An 18,055-nucleotide genomic window follows, 5' to 3' on the forward strand; every position below is an offset into this window, starting at 1 on the left:
CCCTGAAGAGGAGGCGTGTTATGATAGAAAGCTAGAAAAAGCCGGGGGAGAGGAGAGCGAGTGCAGAGCTGTGTCAGAGAAGAAATAGAGCAGAGGGTACGGAGCTAAATCAGGAAGGAGTGGGAGGCCACAGGCGGAATAAGGAGCATTCAGGGATACAAGCATGAGCCTCAAAGAGGGTATGATATAATGAGATGGTGAAGAAAAAGAAGCAAGAAGGCTGTGGCAAGAGAATAAGGGCTGACCAGCAGAAGGGGAGTGTGACAAGAGTCAAAGCAGCAAAATCTCCAGGCTGGCGTTTCCTTTACCACGTATGTGCCACAGCCTAAGGAAACTGCTCCTAAAGGGGACACATTTAAGACCTTTATGTGAAATTAAGAGAAATTTGCTTCAAAGACTTCGTCCCTTCCGCACCCTTCTTAGTAACAAAACAGCTGTGCAACTGTTGGGAACACCCTCCTCCATTAGAGGAAAACACAGAAAAGCAAAGTTCAGCCCAAGCCCTTGGTGAGATACAACATCACAGTGGCTATAATGCGAGGAGATCTGGTATGTCTACAGCAGTTGGTTTATGTTTGCTGTCTCTCTTGGGATTTGTGTATATTGAATAGGATTAATTGCTTCAGGAATCAGATTGTGCTTTTAAACATGCTAGGCAGCTGTGGGATACGCTGCAGCAATTGTCAAACACTTTGACCATGGTTAACATAATACTAGGGCCAATATTTCTGCACGCTTCCACCAAAATGAATGAAGCATGCTGGTAGGTTTTTCTCAGCCCATAATATATTTTCTTTTCTGCATGTTTCAACAGCAGTGTTAAGTTCTACAGCTCTGGAGGGATGGATGAGCAAAGAAGGTGCTTCTTATGCCTGTAATGGCTCTGGGACACATGTAAGAGGAAAGAGGTACTAATTATTGGCCCCTCTTAAGTACTACAAGATACCTGACACAATCCCAGGCCCATGGCAGCCATTTAATGTAGTGGGAACCAGGATCTCACTGAACTAGTTGGCACCAGTTGAACTAAATCAGGATTGCATCGTCATCAAAGATACACAGATAAACAAAGTTATGTGTACTTCATCTTCATACTGAGTGAGCCGGACAGCAATGAATCCAATTAGCTTTTCACTGAAGACAATGAAATTAAAACAAGAATGATTTTGGCCTTTTGGCTCTGAAATCTGTGTAACAACATGCACTTCCACTGTAAACATCTGCTTTATTTTTTTATTTTCTTTGTATGACAAAGTTCAACACAGGGAATTAATCCAGAAGAGAGCAAAAACTTTTCACAGCAGTAGACGGGGAAATCACAGAAGTACTTCCCCTCATAAAATGTTCAAGACTGAGGTTTTTTGTTTAGTTGTGTCGCACAGCTTTTATTTCCAATAGGTAAGATGGAAAAAAAAAAGATAAACCACTGTATCATTTTTACACTACTAGACTAAATGTAATCCCAATTTTAAGTCCTACAACTTCTCCAAAATTCATAGCATTTTTTTTTTGCCAAGTACTGTGCCTTCTGTTCTTTTCATCACACTAGAAATAGGCTTAAGTGCATCTCGTGTTCCTCCTAAATCTTACAACAACAGATAAATAAGAATCACATCGAACACTACCAGTGAAGCTGATGGCTCAAGCTCTGCCTTTGAAAGTGTCTGTGAAACTCCTTCTGGAGGTTTAGTGCCCATTGTGCAGTTGTCATGGCTCAGAATCTAGCTATCTGCATTAGTCAAGTGCAGGCAACCTTTTGAAAGCTGTATGATGTAAATATGTATCTAAATTCACGTAAATTCTTGAAGATACAGAAATAATTTGGAAATCATACCTTCTTGGACTAGATCTGATTTAGAGATATGCCAGAAATGCGTAAAGGAAAAGAAAGATTGTCCCAGGATAAAAAATAATGTGAAGGGCTAAAGACATACAAAACAATTAGCGGTTGGCTAATTACGTGCCATTTTAAGTAGAATATTTTAGTGGACATGTTTAAAAGATTGGCTAATATCAAGTTTATAAATTCAGATTATTTTTAATACAAAGTCTTAAGATACTGTACAAAACTCTTCTATAAGCCTATCAAAGCATGTATAATTATAGGATGATTTGCATCTTTGAAGAAACTCTGCAGAACGAATATGGTTTTAGGAACTGGCTTTACAGATAAGTCATCATTGCACTGAAAAATAGTACTGTGCCAACAGTCATGTGGAAAATAAAGTGAAGGACAGGAAGAACTTCCTTATTTCTAATGAAATTCCTTTCCCTCATTCACTGCTCCTCCACTACAACTTAAAGAGCAAAGTTTATGCTTTTGGAATGCAGCAGGTTGCCCCAAATGTTACGGGTTTGGATTTGGTTTTTTATTATTATTTTTTCTCCTCTGGGGACACAATACTTCTGGGGATGTCTCATTTCCTTGACAAACTGCACGATTTGATTGCCGGTTCCAGCATAGCATATGCAGGTTGTAAGAGCAGTGCATTCTTTTGCTTTCTATAAAAGAAAATAAAGTCACTAAAAAGTCTAAGGAAAATGCCAGATTCCCAGGAAATAAAAACTTCTGCCTTCTGTGTGTGTGAAGTTTAATAGCTTTTGATTGAAGTGACATTTTTATTGCTTTGAGGCATACATGTATTGCAATAGGTTTTATTATTTTGGAAGATGGAAGTGTGAAGAAAGACGCTCTAAAAAAGAAGATAAAAGTGATATTACATTGAATAGAAAATATTTGCATTTCATCTGTTTAAAAATAAGCTATTAAAATGCATCATGCAATTCTTCACATGTCAGCCCGGACAAATGAAGCAAAGATGCCGTCTTCTTGAGAAAGTAGGTTCTCAGGCGTATCATATTCTAAAATGTTCCCTCGCTTCATGACGATGACCACGTCTGCCGTTAGGATGGTGTGAACCCGATGCTGCCGTAAAGAAAAGCATACAGAAGTTTGCGTTATGATAATTCGCACTGCAGTTCATTAATAGGTCTAGTGAAAGGCATACCAAGTTGGTGAAAAGCTATCCTTGTTAACAGTGGTATTTGGAGTAGGTCCTTGTACTATATCTTTAATCTGAACGGATCTCCAATTACTTTACAGCCCCTGGCACCGAGCATGAAAATACTTAAGCACGCACTTCACTTTTGGTCCGCTAATTGCCATTATGGACAGCACAGCTGTTGGAATAAATCCTACGGCGTCACTGAAATACATCTTCCCCTTTAGGAGGTACGGGCGAGAAACATCCTGGGTATGCCTGCACTGTCAGGTGGCTTAGCGTCCTGCTCCGCTCCTTGGTCTCTGTAGCCTGACTGCTCTGCATCTATCGTAGGGCACTCCTGGGCTGTCTCCTTCTGTAAATCAATTAGCTCAGGCAATAGTTTCAACCCATAGGCAACAGGAATGAAACCAGCCTTAGTTTGATTTCAATGCCATATGAATACAGCCAGTCAGGTATAGACAGGATGAACTCTAAAAGTTCACACTGTAGTTTTCAACTATAAAGGCCGAAGGTCAGGGATTACTTTATGGAGTGGATTCCTCTAACATTATAGATTAAAAGTTAGCTGCCTGTCTAATCTTTAGTTAAGTATGATTAGCATAAATAGTCATGAAATTAAACAAACCCGGGAACCATACAATAAACACCTTCTTGCACTGTCATCTCAGAAGTTGTGCAGTAGAAAGGAAGCAGAGTGAAAGGAAACTGAAGAGGTAAAAATAACTACCAAAGAGCCAGAAGTCTCGTGAACAGTGTGGACTGAGAGAGTCTACTTGTGAGTCTTCACCAAAGTGGTGAACAGGCCGTCCTCTTTGAGGAGTAAGTTTGAGGCAGTGTCACATTCAACTAGAAAGCCCTCAGAAAGGACTAGGACAATATTGGCGTCCAAGATGTGAGATACACGATGCTGGAAAAAAGAAAAGAAAAACAGGTGGGTGAAGGAAGGATCAGCCGTGAATGAAGAGGGAGAGGAAACGAAGCCAACTCTGTGAGGAAAGCTAAACATTAACGTGTGCCATTTTGCTTGAGACACCACCTTTGGAAAGGCAAAGCAAAAGAAAAGCGAGATTTCAGTCAGAAGGACAATACTGAAAATTTGAATGGCATGTAACTGAAGAAGAATATGCTTACTGCTAATATCTTCAGCACTTACACATTCAAGAACCTTAGAGCCTATTGTAAAGGAGCTAGGTTAAGTGGCTTGCTTGACACAAACTAGTCCAGGAGGCATAACTCTAATCTCTAACCGCAGGACTGGATTCCAGACAAAGCAAATGAAACAGCTGTTGAAACATGTATTTATCTCGTGGATGAAACATCTGTTTATTGAGTAAGCCTGCCATCACAAGGTGGAACACTGTGTATGTGTGTACGTGCAGATGCATGTATATGTATGCACATGCACTTGCATACCTGCACAGATATATGGAACTTTTGGGCACTAGAAATGGCAGGAAAACAGGAAAAAATATCAAACCCTTAGTTGAACAGATATTAATTTTTGAGCAATTCCCATTGATTCCAGTTTTTAAAACCTTTATCATAAACCCAACTTTTTATTCTGAAAGAAAAGATAAACTTGAGAAACCACACCAACAAGCTTTTGAAATCTTGGCTCCTTTTATAAATTCATGCCATGGCTGTAGACACTATATGTGCATAGACTTCAGAGGCAAAATTCAAATCTAGGTTTTGACACAACTTTCAATAATGGTTTAACCCATGTGTTTGGTGTCAATATTTTAGTGAGAATGACTTCAAATTTTCTTGGAGACAGTGTAGATGCTGAAGTTCCCTGTAAAGTCCTTCTTCAGATCTAAATGTTTTAGTTTGGCCCACTTGCAAGATATCATTTACTGCAAAATTTCAGGTTGATAGTATGTGTCTTGACTTGTTCTAGTATCTGGGAATATTCTGACCTTGTGTTTTAGTTTTAATTTTTGATGTTTTTGTTTAATATGGTGATGTTTAACTGGTGAAAGGCAAGATTAACTGCCTGAGGAATGAGGAAAGAGAGCATTTGCTGGCATCAATACTTACTGCTATTGTTACAACTGTGCGGTCTGCAAAGGCAGTCATCACAACCTTCTGCAAAATGTTTTCCTATCAAAGGAAAAGGCTTACTTCAGTTACTTCATCCTTTCACATTTTAATTCATGGGTCTTCAAGCACATAAGAGAGAGGATCATATTCCGTACTATCTCTGATCTGTGCACCAGATTCTCAGTAATGAAATGCCACACAGGGGACTTTCTAAAACATTTCATTTTGTCTTTTTTCCCCTCACCATAGGCATCAATCCCCAAAACACATCAACAGCAACAGCTGAAACCAAACACAAGAGAAAGGCAAAAAAGCTGTCAGTTTTTTCTGCTAAAGAGATCTCATGGCTGACATTTAGGGAAGATGATGCCTCCACTCCTAGCAGATCCATGCATCGATGGTGCTAATTGCTATACTCACTGTGGCCATGTCAATAGATGCTGTGGCTTCATCCATGATGAGAATGCTACTCTTGCGGACAAAGGCTCGGGCCAGACAGAAGAGCTGCCTTTGCCCTACACTGAAGTTCTCTCCTCCTTCTGTTACCATTGCATCTGTAATAAAATCAGTTACTTTGAATGTCGCACCACTGAAATGCTGTACGTTCATATAGTCAGGACCCAGTGATTTTGAATAAGCACCGTGAAAGCTCTGGCTGTGCACTATTCCAGGCTCAAGCAAAATCCCTGTAAAAGCCAATAAGCATAATCTTGACTGAACACTGTAATACAGTGATACCAAGGAAAGTGACCACACCTTCTTGGGAAAGGAGCAATATATCATTAAGCAAATAGTTGGCACAAATAGTTAGCAAATCTGGTAGGCTGCGGGATAATATCTTAGTAATACAAAATACACTTAATATGGAAGGAAATATGTGAGTTTCCTTTGTGAACCAGATCTGAAATGATAAGGAAAATGCTCTGTCAGTGTTCTAGACAAGAGCTACAGCTCTGCTGGGAGACCCAGATTCTGCTGAAGGAGTGGAGGTAAACCAGTTCTTTTTTAACTCTTTGCTGACTAGTCACCCCACTATGATGTTGAGGTGCTGCAGGATTTTTCTGCAATGAGTGGAAAACCAGACTTCTCTTCAGCTTTTTAGTAAGAATGTTCTCTCTAGCGTAGAGACGGAATATTCATTAGGTGCCTGTCAACTTCTATATGATGGTTCAGAGTGTAAGATCCCATGTATCTGTTTATATGTGTGCATGCTCATGCATTCATAATTTCATTATTAGCCTATGCTCCCAGAGACTTGGTTCAGACATACCAAGGCCTCCTGGCAATGACTTGACCATGTTCTTCAGCTGAGCAATCTCCAAAGCTTCCCAGAGTCTATCATCGGTACACTTACATTCTGGATCCAAATTAAAGCTGCAAAGAAAACCATAACAGAAGTCTTGTCACTGCAATTACGGTTCATTCAGGTCTTCTGCAAAGGAACATTTTGTCATTGTTTATGTCACTTGACTTCACTTGGAGAGACTGTGTAGACAGATTGGACTGAGCTAGGAAGGTTCCTTCCCTTCTACATCTCTTCCCGTTCCACAGCACCCATCACAAACACACCATGCAATGCTGCTTGTCACCCCCTGATGGCATGCACCTACCGGATGGAGCCACTGAACAATATTGGATCCTGGAGAATAATGGAGAGTCGGGAGCGGAGAGTATGAAGAGGCAATTTGCTGATGTCTATTCCATCAATCACTATCCTCCCTGTTTAAAACAACATGCAGAAGACGTGTGAGGGAATTGCACAAAGCATGTGATCTGCAGGTAGCAACAGAAAGAGAAAACAGGGAGTTTGGACTGGACTCCAGACGACGAGGCAGTGTGCCTCTGCGTTCTCTCAGCACCGTTATATAAACATGGGGAAGGTAAATGTATGTAGTAACACAAGCCAGAGGGAACCAAGCTTATTAGTGACACTGTTGCCTTGCTCCCTTTCTTTTTTTTCCCCCCACCTTCCCTTAAAGGAAATATGTGGCTTCCATGCTATGTGATTAATGATAGCACCAGAAGGATAGTTTATTATGGGACAACCTGAGCTTTACAGCCAAACAGAGCTGGAACAAGAGCAACTCATGTAATTAGCCACGTCCTGTGCCTTTGCCCTTGACTTTAACAATTGCAGAAGATATTTAATTTGCGATTGTGCACAATTTCTTTTGTATAATATATGTATGTATCTGCAATCAATACATCAGGAGCCAAAACTATCCTTTGAACTCTAGAAGAAATGGGGTAGCATTAACTTTTTAACAAGAGGCAGATCAGAAAAACCAAAAGGATGTCCTACTCCAAGGCATTTTAATACCATTCATGCTAGTTCCTACAGCTCAGTTTTATATGAGTATTTGTTTGTGAGTTAGCCACATACTGTTCTGCTAGCGTAAGATTACTGGAAGCAGTCACATTAATCACTCCTTAACCTAGTAGTTCATTCCCCCACAACAAGGTGCTGCAATAGCTGGGATACTTGGTAAAGTAAGAGGATTTTTCCTTTCCTAGGCACTACTTCAGGTCAATGAGCATATGGATCTCATCTGAAAATCTGATTTATGATGTGCTGGATGTGGCAACTGCTGATAGTCAGGCGAGGGAGATGGGGGAAACAGACAAGAGAAACTGGTTGGCTGCTCTGTAAGTAGAAGAAGGTGAGAAGGGCAGAAGGAATCTCTTCCCTTGAATCCTCAAACCTCCACTGATTTTCCCTGAACACAGAAACTTCCTCTGGGTTATGGGGAAGGGATGGGCCAGGGCGAACTGAATGAGGATACGGTAAGGGGTATTTTCATCAGGCTCACTTCTGCAGTTTCCCTGTGGATTACCTCACCAGGCAGCTGCACTCAGCCCTGGAAAGTACCTAACATTAAGTTCATCAGTTCTCTCTCCCAACAGTGAGAACCTAAGTGTGAACTGGCATATACATGGATATTCAAAGTTGTGCACGTACGCCTCTTCTGTCATTCCCAATTGTCATGATACTGCATTTTGTAGGTTACTCTATGTGGCTCTAGTCCGATGAAAGACTTAGTCTCCACCTAGTTGGACTACCATTAGTCTTATGCTTTTATTAGAAGTTCAGAGGAACCAAGATTTCATCTGTAGGGTGCAAAGTCCGATTGTTTTCAGACTTTCAGAAAGTCTGAATCAGGTCATAAGACCTCAGCATGAGACATCAGTGGTTGCGTAAACTTATGCAATACCTTTTCTTCACAAGTGAGGACGTGAGAGAAGGTTAGCAGAAGATGACGTGGACTAATGAGAGAAAAATTAATATGGCATGCATTGGGAATAGGGGAATGCATTTTCAATAGAAGCCAGGGTGTTCAAGGAAAAGAGAAGAGCAGATGAGGAGGCCTAAGGGAAAAAGTGAATTAGAGAGGAGTTGGGAAACCAGAAAAGTAATGAGGCACAGCCAAGCAAGAGAGAAGAGAAATGAGAGGTGGTTTGAACAGAGGGCAAGAAAAGGGAAACACAAAAGAACAAAGAAGAAAGTGAGAGTAGGGGAATATCATGGAACACATATAAATTCAAAGAAATAACAGAGCCATAAGGATGGACAACATGAATGAAGACATCTGGAGGAAGGTGAATGTTACCCCTATCTACAAGAAGGGCTCAAGGGAGGATCTGGGTAATTATAGGCCCATCAGTCTTACTTCAGTCCCTGGGAAAGTTATGGAACAAATCCTCCTGGGGGCCATCACAAGTCAAATGGAGCACGTGATTGGGAAAAGCCAACACGGCTTCACTAAGGGCAGATTGTACCTGACAAATCTGGTGGCCTTCTACGATAAAGTGAGCTGCTCGGTTGACATGGGCGAGCGGTGGACGTTGTCTACCTGGACTTCTCCAAGGCTTTCGATACGGTTACCCACAGCATCCTCCTGGAGAAATTGATGCGTTACAGCCTAGACAAGTAGTCTGTGCAGTGGGTGGGGAACTGGCTGACAGGCCGCACCCAAAGGGTGGTGGTAAATAGCTCTTTTTCAAACTGGCAACCCATCACAAGTGGGGTCCCCCAGGGATTGATATTGGGCCCAACATTATTCAATATCTTCATAAGTGATCTGGATAACGGGATCAAGCGTAGCCTGATGAAGTTTGCAGATGATACCAAACTGAATGGGGAAGCAGACACTCTGGAAGGGAGAGCCACACTGCAGGAAGATCTGGATAGGCTGGAAGAGTGGGCTAACAAGAACCTTATGAAGTTTAACAAAGGGAAGTGTAAGGTCTTGCACCTGGGAAAACATAATCCAGGAGTTCAGCACAGACTGGGATCTACCTGGCTGGGAAGCAGCTCTGTGGAAAGGGACCTGGGGGTCCTGGTGGACAGGAAGCTCAATATGAGTGAACAGTGAGCTGCTGCAGCCAAGGAGGCCAATAGGATGCTGGGTTGCATCAAAAAGGGCATCACCAGCAGAGATACAGAGGTCATTATCCCACTCTACTCAGCGCTTGTCAGGCCACACCTGGAATATTGTGTTCAGTTCTGGTCCCCACTATACAAAAAAGATGTGGACAGGCTGGAGGGGGTCCAGAGAAGGGCCACCAAGATGATAAAGGTCTGGGAAGCCTGCCATATGAGGACAGGCTGAGAGAACTGGGTTTGTTCAGCCTTGAGAAAAGGAGGCTTAGGGGTGATCTCATCACCATGCACCAGTACTTAAAAGGTACAAACAAAGATGGAGACTCCCTTTTTACAAGGGGTCACGTGGTGAGGGGTAATGGGTACAAGTTACCCTTAGGGAGATTTGACTGGACATGAGAGGAAAATTTTTCACAATGAGAACAGTCAGTCATTGGAATAATCTGCCCAGGGAAGTGGTTGACTCCGCTACACTGGACGCTTTTAAGACTCAGCTGGACAGGGTGCTGGGCCATCTCGTCTAGATTGTGCTCTTGCCTAGAAAGGTTGGACCAGATGATCCTTGAGGTCCCTTCCAACCTGGTATTCTATGATTCTATGATTCTATGAATGAAATCTGACTCCAGTAAAGTTACTCGAAATCTTGTTATGTAACTTTTATTAGAGCCAGGACTCCACCCAGAAGTGGACCAGCATGGAGGCCAAATATGGGTCTAGCTGAGAGAGAGAGATGGATATGCCTAAAGGATAAACAGAGTTTGATTAGAAAAGACTTAGGCATTCCCACTGGGAAAAATCAGGGATACAGAAGGAACAGACAAAGAAAAGATACACGAAGAAGATTAAAGTAGAAGGAAACTTGGCCATAAATATAACTATTATTTGTTTGCACTATTTATATATCCAGGAACCCTGGTCATGAATCAGAAGCCTATTACCATAGATACATATAGGCACAGAACCACCACAAAAGCAAGTATTAGCTGCATTATATTTACTTATTCTCCCTTATCATACTGGGGTTTCCCTAGCAAACGTTCCACGTGCAATGGCTAAATTAGAAACATGGAAATCTTTGAAACAAGGTGACTTTCCAGTAGGTTTCCATATTCCTGCAACAGTACACATGTATATGTATTATAAATGCCAGGGTGCATATTGCTGCATACCAGTTCATTCTAATTAGCTGGGAGAGTGATATGCTGCAGGAGTGAAAACATAGCAAAATGTTTCCAAAACCTTTAGTCAGTTTCTGCTGTAGTTGTGGGAAACCACAATAAAATAAAAAATAAATATCAAGGGAAGGGACTTGTTAAGTTCCAGTTTCTATTCCTCTAAAATTTTGACAGCTATCATAAGTTAATGCAGTTATTCTTTAGGGAGAAATTTAGAGGCTCCAGAGAGTTGCATATTTTTTCCTCCTATCTCAAAAATGGCATATTGTTTTGTCAGAGAATACGCAAAAAAAATTAAAAAAAATAGAAGTATAATCTGTGCGTAACATTTCCTGGAAGAACCAAGCGCTAATCATGATAGGACACTTTGTACTTTGAAGGATCAGGCACAACAAGCCCCATTCTAATCAAGTATCTTCTGAGTCAGAGAGCCAGGATATAAACTACCAAAAAGTCTCCTTGCTTATTCTGAAGAAATAATGGGGGACCAGATCAGGAGTGACAACATACTCCAGTGAAAACTAACCATCAAATATGTCCACCATTCTGAAGAACGCCAAAGACAAGGATGACTTGCCGCTGCCAGTACGACCACAGATCCCAACCTGCAAAAGAAAGCAAGATGTTACTTATTTATAGAGGGAAGCTGTAAATCAGACTTGCAGTCCTTCTGGGAAAGCTGGACTGGACTGCCCTACTGGTGAGAAGAAAGATCCTTCCCAGTGGCCAGTGGCAGACACCAGGGAAAAAACAAAAGAGCATGGCAAGTCAAACTTCTCTTTTCTGTCTCTCAGCATCATGAGGACTTGTCCCAGGAAAATTTTTGAAACTTCAGCATTTTGACCTGGACTCCAGTGACACTATACGCTGAAATGTGAGATATTCTTGCATTTTTACTCAATTCCAGTCTGGTGTTCATCTAATCTCATCTGGCTACCTAGGCTCACTCTATGTGAGGGCGATGGACTTGGAAAGAACTGGGACTCTCAGAAGGAAACCTGATCCCAGCCAAAAATAAGATGTCATCAGTGTAAGTTTCTTGACCTGTGCTCAGGGACCTCAGAGCAGGCCATCAATGTATATAGCTGTCACTGCAAATTGTTGTTATTCTTGCTCTCCTGTCACCTTAGAAAAGAAAACACAATAAGGAAGGATCTGCTCCAGAATGAGGATGATTGATAGGTAATTGCTTGACATGGTACCTTTTGTCCTGGTTTGATATACGCCTTAACGTGCTTAAGAACAGGCTTCAGGTTGTTCTCATATCGAACGCACAAATTTTCAATCTTGATTTCCCCTTCTTGGGGCCAGTCTTTTGGGACTTGAGAGGGATCTGAAACAGTTAACAGTAAAACAAACCAAAACAAATGCTATCAGAGGCTCACCTTTTATGAAATTCCCCTTTGCGCCTCTCTCCCGCATGGGCACCTTCCTGAAGCCACTTGAGAAATGGAGGCCCACTTCCCTGCTGAGGGGAAGCTGGAAACTGCCTGGTGGGCATGTTAGCACTTAGCTCCAGATCTCAGCACACAAGATGAGAGGGCAGATGTTAAAGTGGCTCTTGGCAATGAAACGGGGAGAAGCCAAATAAGCAGAGAAGAATGTAGTGTCAGTGCAGTGTTAACATGTTCTTCGGTCAGTAACCGGCACAGGAAGGGCAGTGCAAGGAAGGATGCTGTTACTGCCGTACAACAAGAGCTTTTGACATTGTCACAGCCCATATTTCATCCTGATTTGCAAATAAACAGGCAGGTTTTGTCTCCAGACTAAGGGGCTTGACTTTCCAGGGAAGCTTGCTGACCTGCGAGCATTTTGGCCTTGCACTTCAAGAACTTCAAGCACTTCTAAAATACCAGTCAAAGCTAATTTGAAATATGTGGAGTACAAACAGCAAGGTGCAGTTCAGGGAAGAGTTGCTGAGGTCTGATTGCCAATGTGCCCCTGTCCTGTAGACCCCATTTGCTGCAAAGCATATGACTGTTACTGCATTTCTAATTTTTATCCATATTTTTGTTTTCTGAATAGCTACATGGATGTTTTGTTCATCCCATCTATAACTGTGCCCTTGTACTTTCTGATTGTACTACAGGGCCATGCTCTGTCTCCCTGGCATTTGATAGGGTTTTTTTTATGTTGAGTAGCATGGCCTACATATCTCATAGCTGCTTTTGGCTATCCTCGTCACTCAGATCAGTGGGAGTTCCTACATGTCAATGAGAACAGGTTTTGGCCAAAGAGGCATATGCATTTTGCATGTATGCAAAGTCTATCGTGCTTTCACATTGCCACATTAAAAACAAAAAAGATTGGAGTGCAATACCCAAGTAGCCATCATAGTTCTCCGACTCCATGTTCAGGAAGCTGTGCACTTTTTTTACTGCACCCATCTGCACCTCCAGATCAGCGAGATTCCTCACCACCCAGTTCAAATAGTTGGTTATCTGCATCACAAAATGAAAACAAGGACAGGGTTCAGACTTCTGTCTGTTCATCTACCTGTTTGCGAATAAAGGTTGGGTAAATTTGTAACAGTCTTTGGCCTGAATCAGCACAGTGGGTCTCTCATTGACATTACAACAGTTCTAGACTCAGTGCAACAGCATCAAATACATAATAAGCCAGTCATACTCCAACACAAACAACCCTGATATAGTAATTTAGTGCTCGGTATTCTCATCCTTGTTTTTTGAAGGAGAAATATGGAAAGGATGTACCTACAATCTGAAGATGTGACTGATTGGCAATCTCTATTTCTCAGCATCTAGTCAGTACTAAAAGGCATATTCTTTAAACACACACACGCAGAAAAAATCAAAATTGGAAGCACTGGAAATATTTAATTTTCTAATCTTTCAAAGACTGCAACTAAAGATTAAGAAATTTTACTATTTGCAAATATATTGAAGAGATTTGACAAGCATTTAATTTTTGTTTCCTTCTATGCATATTTAGACAATTCATTTCTCTCTGTGGAAAATGTGAGGGTTTTCAGCACAGAAATATATGAGAAAAAATGTATTATCAGCTCAATGGTATTTCCTTCTTGGTTTTTATTCCCATTTGTAATCAAAAGGATTTGATCAATAGTAAAGGTATTACTTGTAGTAGATAATAGTTGATAATTAGTTGTCTAACAATACTCAGTAGCTTAGATAAACTGATCTCTAGTCAGGACTGACTATTTAAGGCTGAAAATTGTAAAGCAATTTCCTAAACATTTCCTAAATGTTCCTAAGTCTGTATTTAGGTGCTCATATAAAAAAGAAAAACTGATCTTATTAGAAACAGCCAATTGCCAAGCACCTTTAAAAACTGAGATACTTTAAATACCTGAGTAAAGGTTTAGAAACTTAACTTAGACAGTGAAAACATCTTATAAATTGACATACTCCGAGAAAGATTTAGTCATTTATTTGTAGGACATTGCTGAATAAGACAAATAAGTTTATTCTGAATAAATCGCCTAGCTCCACTTCTTTTCCACTTGCCTAATACTGATGCAATAGGCATACAGTAAATAATTTTCACTGAGAATAAATTTCACTGTTTCAATAACATTTGTTGTCAATTTAGAGGATTTAGTTGCTTGCTTTATCCTTAAGATGGAGTTATTCTAGGGGGTAATGTGAAGTATTTTCTTTGTTATTCAGAAACCCACTCATTCTGTGTCCAGCTTTTGAGTCAGGAAGTTATGGAAATGGGTACCTTTGCAGGTAAGCTAAACATTCTGCAGGACTGCTGCTTGCAGAGTAGCAGGCTGCAATCATAGATCCGGCAGATTTGATAACAGAGCCTGCCATCTGAAAGGCTCTACCCATTATTTCAACCTTTATCACAGTTGTGCAAGGGGGTTGGCAGTGTTTATACAAGGGGAGAGAATAAGCTTATGGATGTCTACTGTAAACACAATGTTGGTACGGTTTGCTCTCATCCAGGTCCAAACATCAGCCCTCTCTTAGCTCCAAAGAGAAATGATACAATAACCTATGTCAAGGATCACAAGTAATGATCCAACTGCATTCAAAGTTTCATCAGTGTTATTGTGGGGCAGGAGAGAGACAGGTAATCAGTTGGTGACTACAGCATTTTTTCCTCCGCTATGCCAGACTTTAGCACATGGCTAATTTACACTAATGATCTGTTTGCAAATACAGACTAAATACAAAGAAGCCAAAGATGATGTAGACATCTTGGCGCTTCCAGATCTCTGCTAATGAAGAAGGATTACCAGGAATGTTTTCAGAGTGAAGCTGAAGCACTGGGACTGATTCTCAGTTGCTGGCAGATTCTCACACTGCTGCAACAGCGGCACGAAGGGGATCTAAGGTCACCCTAAGGCAGCTGCCGAGAACTTTCTGTTGTAACCATGGGCTCACCAGCATTTACATGCAAAGCCAAATCTCAGTGTTAGACCCATACTCATACCCCTCTCTCACACCAGTGCCATAAAGCAGCCAGCTTTTTGCCATGCCAGCCATGATTTCAAAAATTCTTCCTGCCATTATCCTCATCCTGCTTTTGTCCCCACTCTCATGGTTAATTCAGTGATACTTCTGCTGTCTACGGTGATCATACTCACTCTATGCTCATGATGCACTCTCTGCCTCCCTGACAGCCTACTACACTAAAAAACTGTTCCTTCTCCATGACTCAGCTCAAATAGCTCAGTGCTAATGATAGAGTTAAAATGAATCAGCTAGCATCCCACCAAGATCTCATTGTTCCTAACCGCATCTCCTCCATTTTCCTACCGTAACCTGTCATGATGAACCATGCCTACCAGCCCCAAAGGTCCCAATCCCCAAATTCATTCAGAATTTTGTGGACAATATTGGGCATCTGAGTAGTTTCCTTCCAAAGGCAGAACTGGCATTTCTGGTTCTTCAGCAATTATTTTATTTGGTCTTTGGTTAAACATTACCCAGGTTATGACAGTCTGTGGGACAGTATTTTCTGGCAGGTTTTGCCATATACAGGCAGAACCAACACTGTGTTGTGCAAAACAGAACGCACAGCAGGTCCTCTTACGCATTTTTAATTTTCCTGCTCTTCTTGGGAGCACACAGGGCCTGGGAATGGTTGTGTTTTTTTAATTGGCTCATAAAACCTGAAGCAAGTCCAAGTTGCCCTGAACTCTCAACTTTGGCTCACATCCATTATTTGCAAGATTGCTTTTTTCAAGATTAAGAAAGCTGGAAGATGATAACCATGTATATGTATTTTCAAAAATATCACAAAATTAATACGTTGGTCTGAAAATTCTTATGCTTTGCCTTAGTACATACCGTCAGAGCATACAGGAGACCTAGCCCCACAAACCCTGAGTGAGGCCCTTCAGTGATGGAAGTGACAGCCGCAGTCAGAACTATGCAAGCACCAAGGTAATCCTGGAATGAGAGAGAGGGAGAGAAAGATTCTAGATAACATTAAAATGCAGCAACAAGAAAATTTCTTCAGATACAGAGCACATTTGCTTTACTAAGGATTATTTCTATAATGACACCTAGTCCTTAATTTTGGGTTGTTTTTCCTGGAAAAGGTCAGGGATTTTTGTGCCCAACCTGACATACTCTAAAGGAACTTGCTGAACACAAGTGAAACAGGCCAGTATTTTCTGCAAATCCAGTTTGGGCTAGGGTATCTCGTTGTGGCCACACCAAAAGTAGCAGGTCTCAAAAAATCTAATAAGCACATAAAAAAAAAAAAATCATAAGAATGGCATAATACTGACACCCCTAATTGCTACCATTAAAACAAATCAATTCCACTCTCCTTCAGGTCTTCTCAAACATGGGTTTGCCTCCCCGAAAAAAGAGAAGTATCAGTGACTTCACAAAGTCCATGAAGAATTTTGGTAGAATTTATACAGGTAATGCACATATTTTATGGGCACAAGTGGGCAGAATGACATAAAGTGTCTACATCATGCAATGGGACACTGTGCATGGTGAAGGCATCCCCAAGCCTGCTATACACTCACAGCCTGCAGTGAAACACCATGTGGGTGTTGGTAGTATGGACTCTGAAAGCAGTATAGCTGTGGTGTAGTTGTGGTGCTGCAAACGAGCTACTAAGCCTTGCTTCTGCCACAGCACTTGAGTTTCAGAGTGACTTTGTGGTAGGTACCTGAAGGATCTCAGCTCTGTTGCATGGTGATGACTTGATTTACAGAAATTGTGTGTAGGCTCTATTAGAAAGATCTGACTTCTCACAAGCTTTGCAGGAGGTTGAACCCATCTTCTTGATGTGTACCTCAGTTTTGAAGTGAATGCCACATGTGATCTCATGTAGTTGTCAAGGTGCCTGATTCATGAGGCTGCTGATATTCCCACTCTCCCACTGCTCCCTGCATTATATTTACTTTGGATTACAGGGTTAGCATTTTCCATCCATTTTTTTCCTCCTGTCTGATAATATCCTGCCTGGAATCTTTCCCTCTGAGATTTGAAATGAGGGCTGCCTAGTTCGTCCATCTGTAAGAAGTGTTGATGAGCAGATGACAGATTCAAACTTAATATCTACAGGGAAGTAGAAACACAATGGTCTCGAGTCTCCATCAGCCGTTGGACTTCACAGTTGCTATTAAACCCTACAAAATTTTGAGCGATATTAGTACCACTGTGCCATTAGGCAGAGCTAAATAAACTATTCCTTGGCGTGACCACATTATTTCTAATGCTATGATGAAGTGATGCGTATTCTTGGATCAAATTCATTCCACATGTAAGCAAGTCTAAGACTGTGAAACATTAGCAGGCATTGCCACAGTTTATTCCAGGATTGGTTGTTGCTCTGTTACTTATCTGTCTTTGATTTGGAAGCAAGTTCAGCTTGATCTTGGATGCTGTAGGAAGCTGAAAGCTTCATGCACGAGGGAAAGCTGTGCCATCATGAGAAATGGAGCACAACTTTTGTTGCTCTGCCAGCATACCAGGAAATGAAGGTAAGGATACAGCCTTTGAAGTGAGGATTAATCACGCCTGTTACTATTGGTGTCTAGCAGAATCAGGTCACTGCTCTGTTTATTCACTGCTCTTTTAGTGTCAGATGAATAAGGAAATCACAGTGATTTTGCTTGTCTCTTCTTGCCTTGCAAATCAGGGAATCTCCTCATATGCTGTCCCTGGAAAGCCCCCATAAAAGCCAGGAGCCTGTCTCACTGGCACTGGCTGCACTGTGCCCTACTGTCATTTGTTTTTCAGTTGGAGTCCAGTTCTGCCATCTTTTGTGATATTAAACAGTACTGTAAATTGCACAGTCTGGGCTCACAGCTGCAGTAAGGACACTGCAAATGGGGGCTCTAAATTACAGCTGTGGAATAAAACCTGTTTCTGGAGAGATACCTCAGGACCTGGAAGCTCAATGGTGCCTAAAACAGCCCTGGCAGAATGACAGCACAGTTCACAAAACTACTTAAAAGCCATGCTCTGCTTTGAAAGTAGTTCCTGCTG

General features: G+C 41.4%; 1 protein-coding gene across 1 annotated transcript in view; it reads right to left on the minus strand.

The window, feature by feature from the left end:
* Window positions 1-2,590: 2,590 nt before the first annotated feature.
* The window catches only part of ABCC9 (ATP binding cassette subfamily C member 9), a 76,513-nt gene continuing 61,048 nt past the window's right edge, over window positions 2,591-18,055 (minus strand). Inside the window, exons 31-39 of the mRNA XM_082308434.1 lie at window positions 15,890-15,991; window positions 12,925-13,045; window positions 11,807-11,937; window positions 11,131-11,209; window positions 6,659-6,767; window positions 6,319-6,422; window positions 5,469-5,602; window positions 5,046-5,108; window positions 2,591-2,926 (exon numbers count right to left, since the gene is read on the minus strand). Of these exons, the coding sequence (XP_082164560.1) occupies window positions 2,789-2,926; window positions 5,046-5,108; window positions 5,469-5,602; window positions 6,319-6,422; window positions 6,659-6,767; window positions 11,131-11,209; window positions 11,807-11,937; window positions 12,925-13,045; window positions 15,890-15,991 (981 nt within the window). The 3' untranslated portion in view covers window positions 2,591-2,788. The remainder of the gene's footprint in view (window positions 2,927-5,045; window positions 5,109-5,468; window positions 5,603-6,318; window positions 6,423-6,658; window positions 6,768-11,130; window positions 11,210-11,806; window positions 11,938-12,924; window positions 13,046-15,889; window positions 15,992-18,055) is intronic.

The sequence above is a fragment of the Platalea leucorodia genome (assembly GCF_965183815.1).
Source record: "Platalea leucorodia genome assembly, chromosome: 4".
NCBI classification, from domain to species: domain Eukaryota; kingdom Metazoa; phylum Chordata; class Aves; order Pelecaniformes; family Threskiornithidae; genus Platalea; species Platalea leucorodia.